Source organism: Lichenostomus cassidix, chromosome 18 (genome assembly GCF_008360975.1).
Source record: "Lichenostomus cassidix isolate B80296 chromosome 18, HeHo_3.0, whole genome shotgun sequence".
Classification (NCBI taxonomy): Eukaryota; Metazoa; Chordata; class Aves; order Passeriformes; family Meliphagidae; genus Lichenostomus; species Lichenostomus cassidix.
Window position 1 is genome coordinate 5,546,221 of NC_139498.1, and position 14,389 is coordinate 5,560,609.

General features: G+C 45.6%; 1 protein-coding gene across 2 annotated transcripts; it reads left to right on the forward strand.

Annotated features, from left to right (window-relative positions):
- The first annotated feature begins 6,748 nt into the window (after window positions 1-6,748).
- On the forward strand, window positions 6,749-13,882 carry LOC146429520 (ankyrin repeat domain-containing protein 40-like). Of its 2 annotated transcripts, none has more exons than XM_085077637.1 (5): window positions 6,749-7,232; window positions 7,751-7,899; window positions 9,393-9,881; window positions 10,376-10,551; window positions 11,278-13,882. In XM_085077637.1, the coding sequence occupies exons 1-5, from the start codon at window positions 7,099-7,101 to the stop codon at window positions 11,419-11,421; spliced, it is 1,092 nt and encodes a 363-aa protein (XP_084933763.1). In that variant the 5' UTR covers window positions 6,749-7,098; the 3' UTR covers window positions 11,422-13,882. The 2 variants fall into 2 exon arrangements, with proteins under 2 accessions (XP_084933763.1, XP_084933764.1); XM_085077638.1 differs by having other exon boundaries at window positions 6,751-7,232; window positions 9,396-9,881.
- The last annotated feature ends 507 nt before the right edge of the window (window positions 13,883-14,389 follow it).

Genomic DNA, 14,389 nt, shown 5'->3' on the forward strand with positions numbered 1-14,389 from the left:
AGATGTCTGGCTGGCATCACTCTTGCTCTCTCCTCATTGACTGGGGGTGAATTTAGGGTAATGGGATTCCCACAGAGTCACTTCAGTTTGGTGGGGTGAGCTCCTGCAGTGGGGCAGAGAATTCGGGGTACCCTCACAAGACCTTTGGCTTTGCTGTGCATCAGCCAGGAGAACAAGCTGGTCAATGTGCCTGGAAAATCTTTACATCATGACATGAGCTGTGGCTTTGTCTCTTCCCAGCACAGAGAAAATGGTCTTGAGGTTTTGTTTTTTTTTTTTTTTTTGGGGGGGGGATCTTTCATAATTTTACACATTTTCTTTTGTGTTTCTGTAACACCATACTTTAAAAGCTCTATGCAGAGTGGGAAATCAGACTTTTCTATACATTTCCAAGCATTTCCATTAACTAATTTCCTTTTGAAGTCAATCATATTTGTCAGTTTGGAATTGTTATCTCCACAGGAATCATTCCTGTCTTTGCCATTGACTTTTTGAGCCCAGACCACTTGCACTCTGCTCCACAGCTTCCACCTCCCTGAAGGGGACTATAAAGCCCACAAGTGGGTCAAGTGACATCAGTTTATCTTTGAAATCCCAACTTCTTGCCATTGCCACAGAGCCATGTGTGAGTGTGAGGTGTGATTTGCTGCAATTGCAAAACTGTTGGGAAAAAATGACAAATGCAAAAATTGTATCTCCAGCCATTTGTTCACATCTCTTAAGCTGCAGTTTAAGCACAGCCCTTTCTAATTCACACACACAAACACACACACATACACACACACTTTTTTTTTTTTTAACTTTGCCATGGTCAGAAACCAATACTGTAACTATTTCAGGACATATACTTTCTCAGCTCTTTTTTGATTTGTCTGAGGAATCTGGCATACCCACCAGAGCCATAAAAAAACAGGTTAGTGCACAGTAGAGGCTTTCATGGCCACTAATCTCGATGACAAAATTATTTGAACAAACACTTCTTGTGTCACCAATATATATTATGTAAAACCTTGTGACTTTGATTATGTGTCTATAATACAGATTAGTCTGTTTGGGTGTTTGGTGCTGACCTCCAATAAGCTCCTAAAGTATTAGCAAGAATTTGCAAGTGACAGGCAGGCAGAGGTGCTGTTCTGCCTAATCCCATTCTCAAAACTCTGGCTATATATGTCTGAACAGTTTCTGCTGCTTTGCTTGAGGCACCAACCAGGTTCTTTGTTTCTCAGCCCCCTCCCAGCCACCTTTGTCCTTCTTTCCACTGCTGTAATGTGTCACAAATGTTGGAAGATTTCACTAACCTTATGGACTAGAGCCAGGGAAACAGCGAGAACAAATTTAGAATAGGAGGCAGAGAATGTACCAGCTGGGAGGTGATGCTGTCAATCTCCATGGAGACCTCTTTAGTTACAGCTTTGCTAATTACTCTGATGAATTGTATAGTGGCTGGTTGAAAGCCTGGCCAAGGCAATGGAGAGTTCCAAATTGACTGGCTGTGTCTCAGTGCCACGAGGGACGCACAGGACACAGTCCCTCGGGGTAACCAGTTATGATTTAGATTGGGGGCTTTCTCCTTGATGGCCAAAAAACAGCCTAAGGAGAATCCCAACACCATGAGCTGATCTTCTGCATGAGGACAGCTTCTTCTAAAGTAAAGAGTTCTGTAGAAATAAATGTAGATCCTGTCTTAGAAAAACAATTTTTTTCTCAGGCATGCAAATGAAACATCTCTGCCATCCTGTGAACTTCCCACAGGAGTCAGCTCCTGCAGGAGAGGAACTGGGACAAGATCCACAGAAGCCTTTTGACTCCAAATGCATAGGCAGGACATGCCTCTGTACAGGATTCAGGCAACTACTTATATTTGCCCCTTATCCCCAGGATGAGCCTGTTTCATGGATTATGAGAGCAAAGGAGGGACTACAGACATGGGCAGAGAGGAATGAAGCCAAAAGTCTGGAAAAAAGCAAAGGCAGTGCCTTGTGTGCACAGTTTTCTGGGTTAGGATGTCTCTGAGCTCAGAGGGGACTGGCTGACACCTGGGGACCCTGCCACCACCCCAACACAAGCAACAGCCACCCTCAGAGGAAGAAGTTTGGATCCACAGCACTGCAGCTCAGGCTTGTCATTACTTGAAGCCAAATTGGCTTTACACACTAATCCGCTGAACAATTTCCAGTTGTGATCAAAATCTATTGGACTTCTTAACCACGAGTCCCTGAGCTGATGTACCACCCCCCTCAGGTTCCAGCCCCCGGGCATGTTTGTTCTATTTATTATTTATTTGTTCTACAAATAGAAACAACTGGGAAAAAAAAATCAGCTGCACACCATGCCTGATTTCTAAAGGGATTTGGCTGCCCGAGCAGATATTTCCCTCGTAGATCACCACTCCCCCCAATATCAGTGCCATTTTCCAAACCTTTCCTATCAGATTTCACTCTGTTATGCAGGTGTGTGCAGCTGTGTGAGTGAGTGTGTGCTCACACCTGCTAAAATATCCCTCTCTAGGCACTCAACTCCCCTTGAGCCTCTGCAGGATGCTCAGCAGGGCTGAAAATCCATGAGATAGCTGGCTGCACTGTAATTCAGGGATGCTCCAGGAGGCTAAGATCTGTCCTGAATCCCACTCCTCTGTACAGTCACTATCAGCACTGCAATTCCTGCCTGATGATTTGGTGTAAAAGCTGTCATTAATGGCCAAAAGAAAGATGGTAAATGAGTTCCCTGCAATTAACTGGAAAAGTGAATTGCAAACTTCTGGAATTCAGTGGAAGGATTTTTTAAATCTCATCAAAAATAGAGGAACTATTCTTGAGAAGAGCCCCATCCACCCTTCTTCAGGTGCTCATCTTGCCTGGCAGTAGGCAGCCGGAAATTTTTGGGTTCAAAGCTTGCTCCCTTTGGATCCTATGGCAGTGGGTAGACACAAGGGACATCTGCAGAGGATGATTTGGCTCTGCTATTTTAGACCCCTGCCCTGGGAGGAGATGAATCAGCCTCTCTGCTGCGTATTTCCTCCCATGGACATGAAGTGAGTGTTGGGTGACACAGGCTCAGACTTGATAATGTGGAGCTTTGTATTTAACCTAATCCACCTATAAATTCTCACATGGGGTCAGCACAAAAACTGGTGGAACAATAACTGCTTCTCCCACGTGACTTTGACTTCCTCCTTTGAAATTGTCTCCTCTGCCTTCAAACTCCCATTAAAAGGCCCAAAGCGAGCAGCACAGATTAGTTTAAATCTAAGTGAATATTGGGCTTGACTTTCAATTCCATCTTTATTCTCCACCAGTCCTTCCATTTTCCTGAGCCTTAATCCCATAAAAGCTTTAAATCTGTGTGTGTGCATTAAGTATCATATTTAAGATTTCTGACTATCCCTAAATCTTATTTCTAGCAAGTCCACAAGTGCATTGTTGGTTTAAATTGCCAGAAATATTATTTTGGTGTGTTGGGTGAGGACTGAGTGTTTCAAATAAGATTGTACAGCTGTCCATATCACTGTGTAACTGGGAATTAAGCCTTTAAAAAGATGTTTAATCATAACTTTCAGTAACTGAGAAGTTGGTTTAATGGGGAGGAATGGAGTTACTTGGGGAATGAAACCTGAAATGCAAAGGGAATGAAAAACTTCATAAGCCTTAAAAATACTAGGAACAAATAGCAAACAGACGGACCATGGTTTCTCCAAAAAAGGAGAAAAGAAGCAATCCAGAGGTTGGATTCAGGCACAGTTGGAAGCTTGCATAAAGACAGATATTAACACTTAACCAATAAAATCTGAAACACTTGCTGTGGAGACAAAGAATGACCCAAGCTGCCCCTGTGGTTACTCGAAGGCTGTGACAGCAAGATGCTGGCTCTGCCAGGTGATGCTGCGGGCTCAGGGCTGTACCCAGGGCTGGTGGACAAGGAGCACTGAGCACCTGGAAATCACAAATAAAACAGAACATCACCTATCTGGGCTCCACACACAGAGCTCAGCCTGTTCCCACCGAAGGCCAAGGGCATTTAACATTTGGGAGGCAAAGTGGGTGCTGCAGCCATGAGCACCGGGTGCAATTCCCAGCACTTCCAAAGGCCATAGCCAGCACTCAGCCAGCACCTGCCCTGTGTGCATCCGAATCCTGCAGGCCCTGCTGCTCCTGGCAGGGAGCTGTGTGAGTGTGTGCCCTGCACTGCTACAGGTAAAGGCACAAACCCAGCTGCCATATGGGAAAGGAGCAGGGAAAGGACAAGTTCTTGGCTCTGCTGGGAGCTGGTGAGTGTGACACCAGTGCCAATAAACGGGGAGGGGGCACAGGAGTGCGAGAGGGTCTGAGGCTCCACGCGCAAGACACGAGCAGGAGGGCTCATGGCGGCGGTGGGGAGGCTCAAGTCAAGTGAATTTGCTGCTAATCCTCTTCCACACAGCCTTCCTTCAGGGAGGAGACCTCATGACTCCAGGGAGAAGTACATTGTGTAACTAAGCAATGGTGAACCCGAGCTCCATTTAACAGGGTTTGGCACAGGAGCACCAGAGTAGGATACTCATCCCAAGAGAGCGTGAGAGAGAGCATCTCAGTGCATCACCCGCTGGCTTTGAGTCCTTAAAAGACCTGTGTGGCTTTGGGAGAGGAGCTCAAGCAGAGGGGGAAAAAAAAAAAGACAAAAGCCCATAACCCCCCAGAAAGCAGCTCCCTGCACTGGGCTTCCCTGTGCTTATGTGGAAATGTTGCATAATGTCCCTTTGCACCACACGGAGCTTTGAAATCCGCAGGATCAAAGCTGTATGGAGACACCATGGATGTGCCGAGACAAATTGAAAGGCGTTTCAGCAAGAAGCACAAAGCCACACTCTGGGCTCCTCTCGCTGTTCCACCATGACATCTAGTGGCAGCAGCACTGGAGAATAAGGAATGGTGTTCCTGGTTTTAGGCCTATCCCTGCACTCGCCTCCTGAGCAGCTTTTCCCCATCCATCCAAGAGTTACCTTGGATGATTTAGGAAGAAGCCCTTTTGCTGCGAATCCCGTTGGATTTTTACAGATGTAAAAAACCAGGATTTAAAGATTTCACAGGGTGCAAGAGAGCATCCTGTTTCCTAGAATGTATTATCAGGTCTCCACTTCTGTGTGCCTTGTCTTTGTTTTATTGCTTTGTGGCTGAAAATAGACAAACGGGATTGGTGCATTAAAGAGTGATCATTTAAGATGCTTTACTGAAAAAGCAAGTGAGTTAAAATGAAAATATTCAGGTCACAGCGGTGTCCAGTTGAAGGCTGGTCTTCCGGGTCTCTGAGGTTTGAATTTGCAGTTTTCACCAGGTAAATCTTGTTTGCAAACCATTCTCCAAATCCAGCTGTTTCTCATACGGTTTGATGAGTCTTTTGGTAGCAGCTGGGCAAAATCTTTGCTCAGCCTGTTGCATGGGATCAAAAGCATGTGATCTGGTGTGAAGAACTTGCCACTGAGTCACTGTGTAACCTTTGCCATAGTAGTTAAAAATGTCACTGCTTGCTTGTCCCTCCTGCCTCCATGAGGGTGGTTTGCAGGGCTGCTTCTCTCTTGGAGAAACAGAAATGTCTGGCCTGTGGGCCTCTGCCTCTCCTGGCTGATTAAAAGGAATATGACTGTTTGTGCTTTGAAGCTTCATTTATATGGATAGATATTCAGGAACTGTTCGGATGGTAATGCTGCAGGCATCGTCTTCACCTAATTGCCACAACTGCCAGAGCAGGAACAGCAGAGCAAAGCAACAGCAACCCAAGTCCTAAATTAAACAGTAGGTTAAAAATAATGTCGCTAATAAGACAAGTAAGCAATAAAAGAGAGGCAATGAAATAAAAAAAAGGGCTTAGTGCAAATTTCTCCTTGGTGGCAGACTCTGATGCCAAAATACAGTGCCTGGAGTTGAACAAGCTCCCCGACACATGCTGCTGTGATTTAATTACGAGTGTGAGTAACAGACTGGAGAGGGATGGACTGGGAACTGGGGTGCCAGGCCTGGAAGTGTCTGGGGAAACCCGTGGTGGGTTTCACTCCCAGCCCATGGATTTGAACCCAGCCTTGTGGTACCTTCCCAGCCCAGAGCAGCCTCACAGCTTGAAGGCAGGGGCCAGGCTGCCAGTTAAAAACACACTGAAAAGGGCAAGGCCACTGTGATGGATGAAGGATTGGACTTGATGACCTTGGAGGTCTTTTCCAACCTAAACAATTCTATGATGTGCCTTTGCCAGCCAGCCAGTTTCTACCTGCAACTTTCCCCCTCTTCCCAGGAGCCGTCTCCCCTCAAGCCCCCCCACAGGGCTGAGGATGCCAGGTGAGGGTGGGATGAACCCGTCAGAGGACATGCACCACTTTTGGGGTTTTCACCTTGTCCAGGCCCCAAACCCAGCACCTGGGAGGGGGTCCTACAGAATCACAGGATCAGTGGGGTTGGAAGGACCTCTGGAGATCACCCAGTCCAATTCTGCATCAAGGCAGGGTCACCTGGAGCAGGTGGCAGAGGAAAGTGTCCAGGTGGGTTTGGAATGTCTCCAGAATGACACTCCACACCCTGCCTGGGCAGCTGTTCCAGGGCTCTGTCACCTTCAGTGTAAAGGAGTTCTTCCTAATGCTGAGGTGGAACTTTTTTTTGTTTTAGTTTATGGTCATTGTCCCTCGTCCTGTCGCTGGGCACCAATGAAAAGAGTCTGACACCATCCTGTGACACCCCTTAGATATAATTTATATGCATTGATGGGATCCCCTTTCAGTCTTCAGCGCAAACAGGCCCAGCTCCCGCAGCGCCTCTGCATCACAGGGATGCTCCAGACCCCTCATTTGTGGCCTCCGCTGGACGCTCTCCAGCAGCTCCCTGTTTCCGTGAGCTGAGGAGCCCAGAACGGCCACAGCACTCCAGGCAGGAGCCGTGCCGGCCCAGGCAGCGCCAGCTCCCGCCGGGCCGGCTCAAGATGGCGGCGCCGTGAGGGCCTAGCGGGGCCCCGGGGCGGGCAGGGCCGGCTCCGCCGCGCTGAGGCCGCCCGGCCCCTCCCGACGGGCTCCGGAGCGGCGGGGAGGGGCCGCGGCCGGGCCGAGCGGGGGCGCAGCCCTGCCCGCTGTCCGCGGCCCCGGCCATGAGCGGCACGGCGGAGGCGCGGGAGCTGGAGGAGCGGCTGCGGGAGGCGGCGGCGCTGGGGGACGTGGCGGAGGTGCGGCGGCTGCTGGGCGCGGGGGCGGACATCGACTCCCGCAACGAGATCAACGGCTGGTGAGGGTCCTGGCGCTGCGGGGGACGCGGGGCGGGCCCGGGGCGCTGCGAGGCCGGGCTCTTCCCCCGCTGCTCTTCCCTGCGGCGGTGTCGGGGTGGTTGGGCTCGGGGCTTCCGCACCTCATCGTCGGGCGCGGGGTGGGGGAGAGCTGCTCCGGGGACGCAGCTCTTGTGTTTCTTAGTTTCTCCATTTACAAAAACGGAAAAGCTAATCTCGGGAGGCTCGGAGATTTACTGCTAAAGAGGATCACGCTAAAAGCAGGTCGCCCTCCTTCCACCTGTCACTGCGTGTTTGCTCAAGGTCCTCGTCCCTTGTGTGGGACAGCAGCGGGAGTCACCCTGCAAGGCAAAGGAGGGCCTTGCCCTGCACAACTTATACATTCAGAACTTCAAAAAGTGCCGCAGCGAAGGAAACTTTATTCCCAGTTATCCCTTCACGTGTAACTCGGGTGCAGTAGGACGGGGCTGGTGAGGAGGTGGTGAGGATGCATCCCAAGCTTTGTGCTTCCTCCCCGCAGGACCTGCCTGCACTGGGCCTGTAAGCGGAACCATGCCCAGGTGGTGTCCTACCTGCTGGAGGCTGGCGCAGACAAACACATCCTCACTGCTAAGGGAGAGCTGGCGGCACAGCTAACGTCGAAACCGGACATCCGCAAAATTTTGGGAGGTACTGGTCCTGTCTTAAAAGTCATCTAGAATTCTTGGTCTAAACACTATAAAGTGTTTTTAGTGCTTTTATCTGAGGAAGTAATTGGTAAAACCTTGGCTACGACCATTGTATCTCATTAGATAGCTCTGATTTATAACTGGAATTCATACTTGGGCAAATAGATGTGAGGATTCCAGGTAGGAAGGCCTTTTGTTACGAGCTGTGTCACCAAGAGATGGAAGAGCTGTATGCTTTGGGAATTGTGCTGCTGCAGTCCTGTTGGCTGTTATTAAGCTAAAGCTGGCATGCAGGCTGCAAATGGGGGCTTTCACAATTGTACCATTTTCTGTGGTCTGACAGCATTACAAATCCTTTCAAAACAACTGTATCACTCAAGAAATTATGGCTTCTGAACACCTTGTCAGCATGGCTTTTTTTGCCCCCTAATTCTGCCATCTTACACTTTTCATGAGCACAGCAAACTCAGATGTGTGTGACACTCCTGAACACAAGTGCCATCAGCACCTAGGTACTGTGCTCCAGATGAAAATTTTTAAGTGCTTTATCTTTGGGAATGTTGATGTGCTGTCTTCTGCTAATTGCACTTAAATTGCTCTCTACAATGATCTGCTGTTACATCAACTGTTATGGGTTATCCTTAACAAGGTTGCAGCTAAATCATGACTCAGGTTTCAACAGTCACCCCTGAAGGAATGGTGTTTTCTTGCACATTACTTTTGTTGTCTTTTGGGCAAGGTGCTCATCTCTTGGGCTCAGTTTGTAGCAAATGACTCACCTGTTTTTAACATCTAAACTGTCAAGCACATGGAGATGAACCCTGTTCATAGTTGTCTTATTTTTCTATCTGTTAAGCTTTCATGTGTTTCCTGGGGAATAAACACATATCACTTACACTCCCTTGTAGTTTTTATTCTGGTAGTGTGGTGCCATCGAGCAGAGCTTTCTGAACAGCTTTGACATCACTATTAAATGTTCTGTAATTCTCAGTCAGGCAGCAATGTCACTTACTGCAGCGCTTTTATGCAAGAGAAGAGTTTGTTTGGGTATTACAACAAGTAGTCACTTGCCTGAAGAAATACTGGGCTGAATTCGCTGGCCTGGGTCATAATAAAGTATTTACAGCAGTGCTATTAAAAGCATTTTAAAATGAGATTTAATAAAGGACTACTGGTCATCCAATTAATTTGAAAGCACTGGAATAGCACTGCTAGAAATTATATCTTTCAAAGGCTATTTTTCCTCCATTTTGTTTTTAAAAACCAGAATATACTGAAGACATTTCTAGGTTTTTCTTTCACTTTACAGCTGCTGGCCTCCAGGTGTAACATGCTTGTGGAACATTAGTGTTGTTCTTTGATGAGCCTGGAATTATGTAGTTTCAAGACACAACAGGAAAACTAACTATATTCAAAATGAGAAAGATCTATCCAATAACATGATGGTTTGTTTTCTCTCTCCATCCCCTACCCCTCGTTTTTGAACTTCACCAGTAGAGGAAGAAACTGAATGTCAAGGAGTAAAGGATTTAAATTTGCCAATTGTTGCCAACTACTTGGCCAACCCACCATTCCCTTATGTTTACACCGAAGAAAGCATTCCAGGCAGCTTGGCAGAATCCCAGAATGAAAGTGCTTCCATCTCTTCTGCTTCCCAGAGTGAAACCAGCCCTTGTCCATCAGCAACTCAGGCCGAAAGCATCTGCACGCCCACGTCATGCAGCAGCGACGACGCTTTCCCGGCACCGGACGCTGCGGCTGTGCCACCCCCTGTGCCCGCCGTCCCTGCAGCCCCGGCATGTGCCAGCCCAGGGGTGCCCAACGGCCCCGTCTGCCCCCCGGCTGTGCCCCCCAGCCCGGGGCTCTGCTCCCCACGAGTGTCTGGCCAGGCTGTGCCTCTGCAGCCTGACACCTCCCCCAGCGGCCCCATGCCTGCCTTCCAGCCCTTCTTCTTCCCTGGAACGTTCCCATATAACGTGCAAGGTAAAGAGGTGCCCTGTCCTGTCCTATTACAGCTGCTGGGTGAACAATGAAGTTAAAAAATCATTCCACTTCAGACTCAAGTAGAATAGAGGAAGAAATGTTCAATTCTGTGGCCAAAAGTGCCCTGAACTTTTTCCTGCTCAGTTAAGTAAAATGTCTGTTACACTGTATTTTAACCATGGCAATATTTTGCAAAACAATGGAAAGATCAGTCCAAGTAACATGAAAAATTAAAATCTGCAATGCATTTGCATCTAATGAAGCTCTGGTAGTTTGGTAGCAACTCAGCTTTGATCCATCCAGTCACAGAGTTCCAACAGTGTTAACATGGTTCCCCTCTATTTTTGCTGGAAGCTTCTGTTAACTGCACAGTATTTCTCAGTCAGATCATAGGGATTGTATTATCAAACCTGAATTCAGAATGGTAAAATCTGTAGTGTTAGGTTTGGGTCAGTTGTCTTCTGTGTTGTTAATCTTTTAATCCTTTCGCTCAGAACTTGTGCTCAAGGTGAGAGTCCAGAACCTGAGAGACAATGACTTCATTGAAATTGAACTGGACAGACAAGAACTGACCTACCAAGATCTGCTCAGAGTGAGCTGCTGTGAACTGGGTGTTAATCCAGAGCAAGTAGAGAAGATCAGGAAACTACCCAATACACTAGTGAGAAAGGTAAGAATAGAAACCAGAGATTAACTTGACTTTGCACTTTGCAGACATCAGAGAAGGTATTTTCGTAAAAAGATTGGGAAAATGTCACCTTTGTTAAAAAAACCAAAACCAATTTAAGATGGCAAATTCAAAGGGATGTTGGACTTTTCTTAAAACTTCATTGTAACTTGGTTAAAAATATTCTTGTCAAAAGAGGCAGAGTATTTCGGCTCCTAAAGCATATGGAACTATTACAGCTTGACTCATTTAAAATGTATCAGAAACCATGCATTAGGGTGCTTTTAACATAATTGCCAACTACTGCTTCACTGTCTGCTTGCCTAAAAAGAGCAGACAGTAAGGGAAAAAAAACCTCCACAAATTGACATATGAATAATTTAAAGATATGCTGTTAACAAATGAACCTGCTCTTCTGTTCCAAAAAGATATATTCTGGAGATCTGTAAGTGAAAGTGGTCACAGCTCTTGGTTGAGTGATGTGCACAAATACAGCCAAATCATAATGAGATTTGAGAAAAAAAAGTTTGAGGAGAAAAACTAAACAAGCAAACCTGCTACACTTTTAATCATGCTGGTAGGATTTCTTTTTTCATTATTTATTGCTGTCATTGGGTGTGAGGGCCCTGGAATTTTAGTTTTTTCTTTCTTTAGCTATTTTATAAATAATAGCAACACCCAGTTATGTTTAGGAGTAACATGTCGATCGCTGTGTCTGTTCCTTACAAGGACAAGGATGTTGCCAGACTCCAGGACTTCCAGGAGCTGGAGTTGGTCCTTGTGAGGAGTGACAGCTCTCCTTTCTGGAACGCTGCAGCCGCGCTGACGGAACGGCCGTGCTACAACAGCAGAGCATCCAAGCTGACCTACTGACCCTGGGAGCTGCAGCTGCAATGTGGACACCTGGCAGGGACATGTGCTGCCTTTGGAAGGCAGAGAGTTAAGTGTGTGTAAAACCTTAAGTTATTGTTAGGGTTACTATTTTAACTAATAGTTTATATTTTATATTTAATATCCCCTTTGCTTTTATTTTTTTACTTGATACTGTATTCAGCCAAGGGATACCTCATTTGTATACTAAAATCACATGCTTCCAATCTAAGATTTTCAAGGAAGTTTACTGGTTGTATTTGGCAGCAGGGGCACAAAAGACGTAATTATTTATGAGAATTATGTTAAGTACACCCACTCTGACCAAGTAAGACTCATGGAATTATTCAGGAAATTGCCTCTGTGCATATATATGTATTTTAAATTTCTTCATTAAGTTAAATGAAAGAGGCACACAATGAAAAGTTGCTCTCTAAAAATGTAAATGTGCAAGTCCTTAATCTTTTGCCCCTCACAAACACCATGATGGGTTGTCTAGAGATACTTAAAGCTCAGAAGTGGCAGGAGAAACACTTTTACTGGGCTGAAAATAAGTGGAATAAGCATATGGACATTTAAATGTTTATTTCCCATGTGAGAATATTATACCTTAAATAACTCCTCCACCAAAAAATACAAAAGCCTCTCTTAAATGTTCCTTAATTAAGCCCCAATCAAGCTGAAGTGCCCTTTCAAGAAAAAGCCCGTGTTTCAGATGGGGAGGGGATCCCGTCTGTGTCTGTGGTTTTATTTATTTACTTTCTGTCCAATGTGAGCCTATGCATTACTCACACCACGTACCAGTGCAGGAAAGCTCTTTGTGGCCCACCCTCATACGAAGTTACAGGGGTGTGGTGGTTACTGCTGTGTGAGGAGAAGCACAGCAGTGTCCTCCTGAGGGGTCACAGCTGGAAGGAACATGTGCTTTTGTGAATCACTAGATGGGAAACACACCACAAGCAACTAACCTGTAACTTTGTGTGATGCACAGTCTGTTGTCACATAGCATTGTTTTAGCCATGTGAGTACTGAAAGGGCTCAGCATCTCCAGGTGCTTTCAACTTTTTCTTTTTTTTTGGGGGGGGGGTTTGAAAAAAACAACTCTGATTAAGCTACAGACTGTTTAACTTGCATTTAAGCAAGTCAGTAATGAAAACATCATCCACCTATGAGTTAAAGTATTTGCCACAACATTGCTGGAGTATTAACAGCCTGAAGCTTTTCCTGATACCATGGCAAACTGCAAAGCTACACCTTTGGAGGCTTTTTGTTTTCTTTTGTACCAAAAAAAATTATGCTGACCTTTGCACCAAGAACCTTAACTGGGCCCTGAGGCAGGTGGAGGGGTGAGTGAGTTACTTTTTTTGCATGAGCTGCTCTTTCTTTCCCCCTCCCTAATTGTATTGATTTTTCTTCCAGCTCTGCTTTATGAAGCTGCACTAGAGCAGAGTTTCTGCACAGCTGGTGCTGTGTTTGTTGTTGATCTGGACTGCAATGTTGACAGTCACACTATAAATAGTGCAGCACCATGTTTTGGTAAGAGCAGCATGGCTGCCACCTTCCCCATGTCCTTCTTTACCTTGGAAGACTCCTTCAAGCTGCTGCATGCCAAGAGAACACAAAAACCCCTTCTGCCAGCAGAGATGCTTGACTCTGGGCTCAGGATTTCACCAAGTTACTTAGGCTTGAAATGCTTGCTTACTGCAGTCAAAATAATTTTCATCCTTTCCCCCATGTTCCATACACATCACCTCAACCTTGCTAACTCCCTGTTCTCAAGCCTGGCTTTTCTCCAGCTAGGAGCTGAGCTACTTTAATGCCAGACTGAACTCCAGGGAAGCTCAAGACTGTGACACAGTATGAAGTAAAATTTCTTAACTAAGGTTCCTGCTTTGTTTTTCTTGTAGGACAGGAAAGGAGGTTTTATTTTAACAATTGTGTATTTATCTTCCCAGCATAGCTTGGAGGCTAGCTCAGATTATGTGCAATAACTGTTTGAAAAACAGTAGTGGTTAAATGGCTCAAAATTAATAAGAGTGTCTAATTTCTTTCCCGTTCCTTTCTTTAGGAAGTCAGTGTAAGGACTGTCTCCACTAATAACTGAACATTCTGCTATAGGGCAGCTGGTTTAAAAAGCTTTATTTGCTCTAGTTTCCACCACAAATAACTGTTAATATGTTAAGACTTAACCTTTACTCATGATCTGACTGTATTAACAGTAAGTCTATGCATTCAGAGAAATATTTTTGTATGTTTTATGCAGTTTGATAAACTCTAAGGCACACTAGTTATGTTAACTGTTCTTGTTGGGTTTTTTCTTTGAACAATAAACTGTTGGAATGACAACTGAGACTAAGTTTACAAAACTTACTGTTCTTCCAAGGACGACTTTTGTTTGCACTACAAACTTGTACTGAACCAACATTGCTACTCTTCACTTATATTAAAGTATCAGTTGTTTCAAGTACCTTGATCTCTTCCTTTCTCAGGGTGCGAGTAAGATGTGGGGAGATGACTCTGGAGTAGACAAGACACTTAAATTTTTAATGCAACTTTGAAAAAATCATAGGCCAGTACCTTTTTAACACCTAATGAAAGACTGTCAGGCTGTCAAAACCAGTAGGGAGAAAGCATGTTAAGAGGTGTTCACTGAAATCAGCTACTTGCCTTTTGCCTAGCATTCCTAGAAAATCTGGGATGGTGTTTATCCTGGGCTCGAGCTCTGAAGATGATACTTCTCGTGAAGATGAATCTCTGTGGAGATGTTCATACAGTCAAATCTGGACACAGTTACTAGAAAGGCACAGTGTTTCCTAGGCTCTGCAAAACAGAATTTTCCTTAATCTTCAAAGCATTAAAGACTCCACTATGAGACATGTCAGAATATGAGGCCCAGGCTAATCTACTACAAGGTACCTCGTTTTATCATTTTTACTTTTGCAAAGTAAGGGGAAATGCAATTCCTGTAACA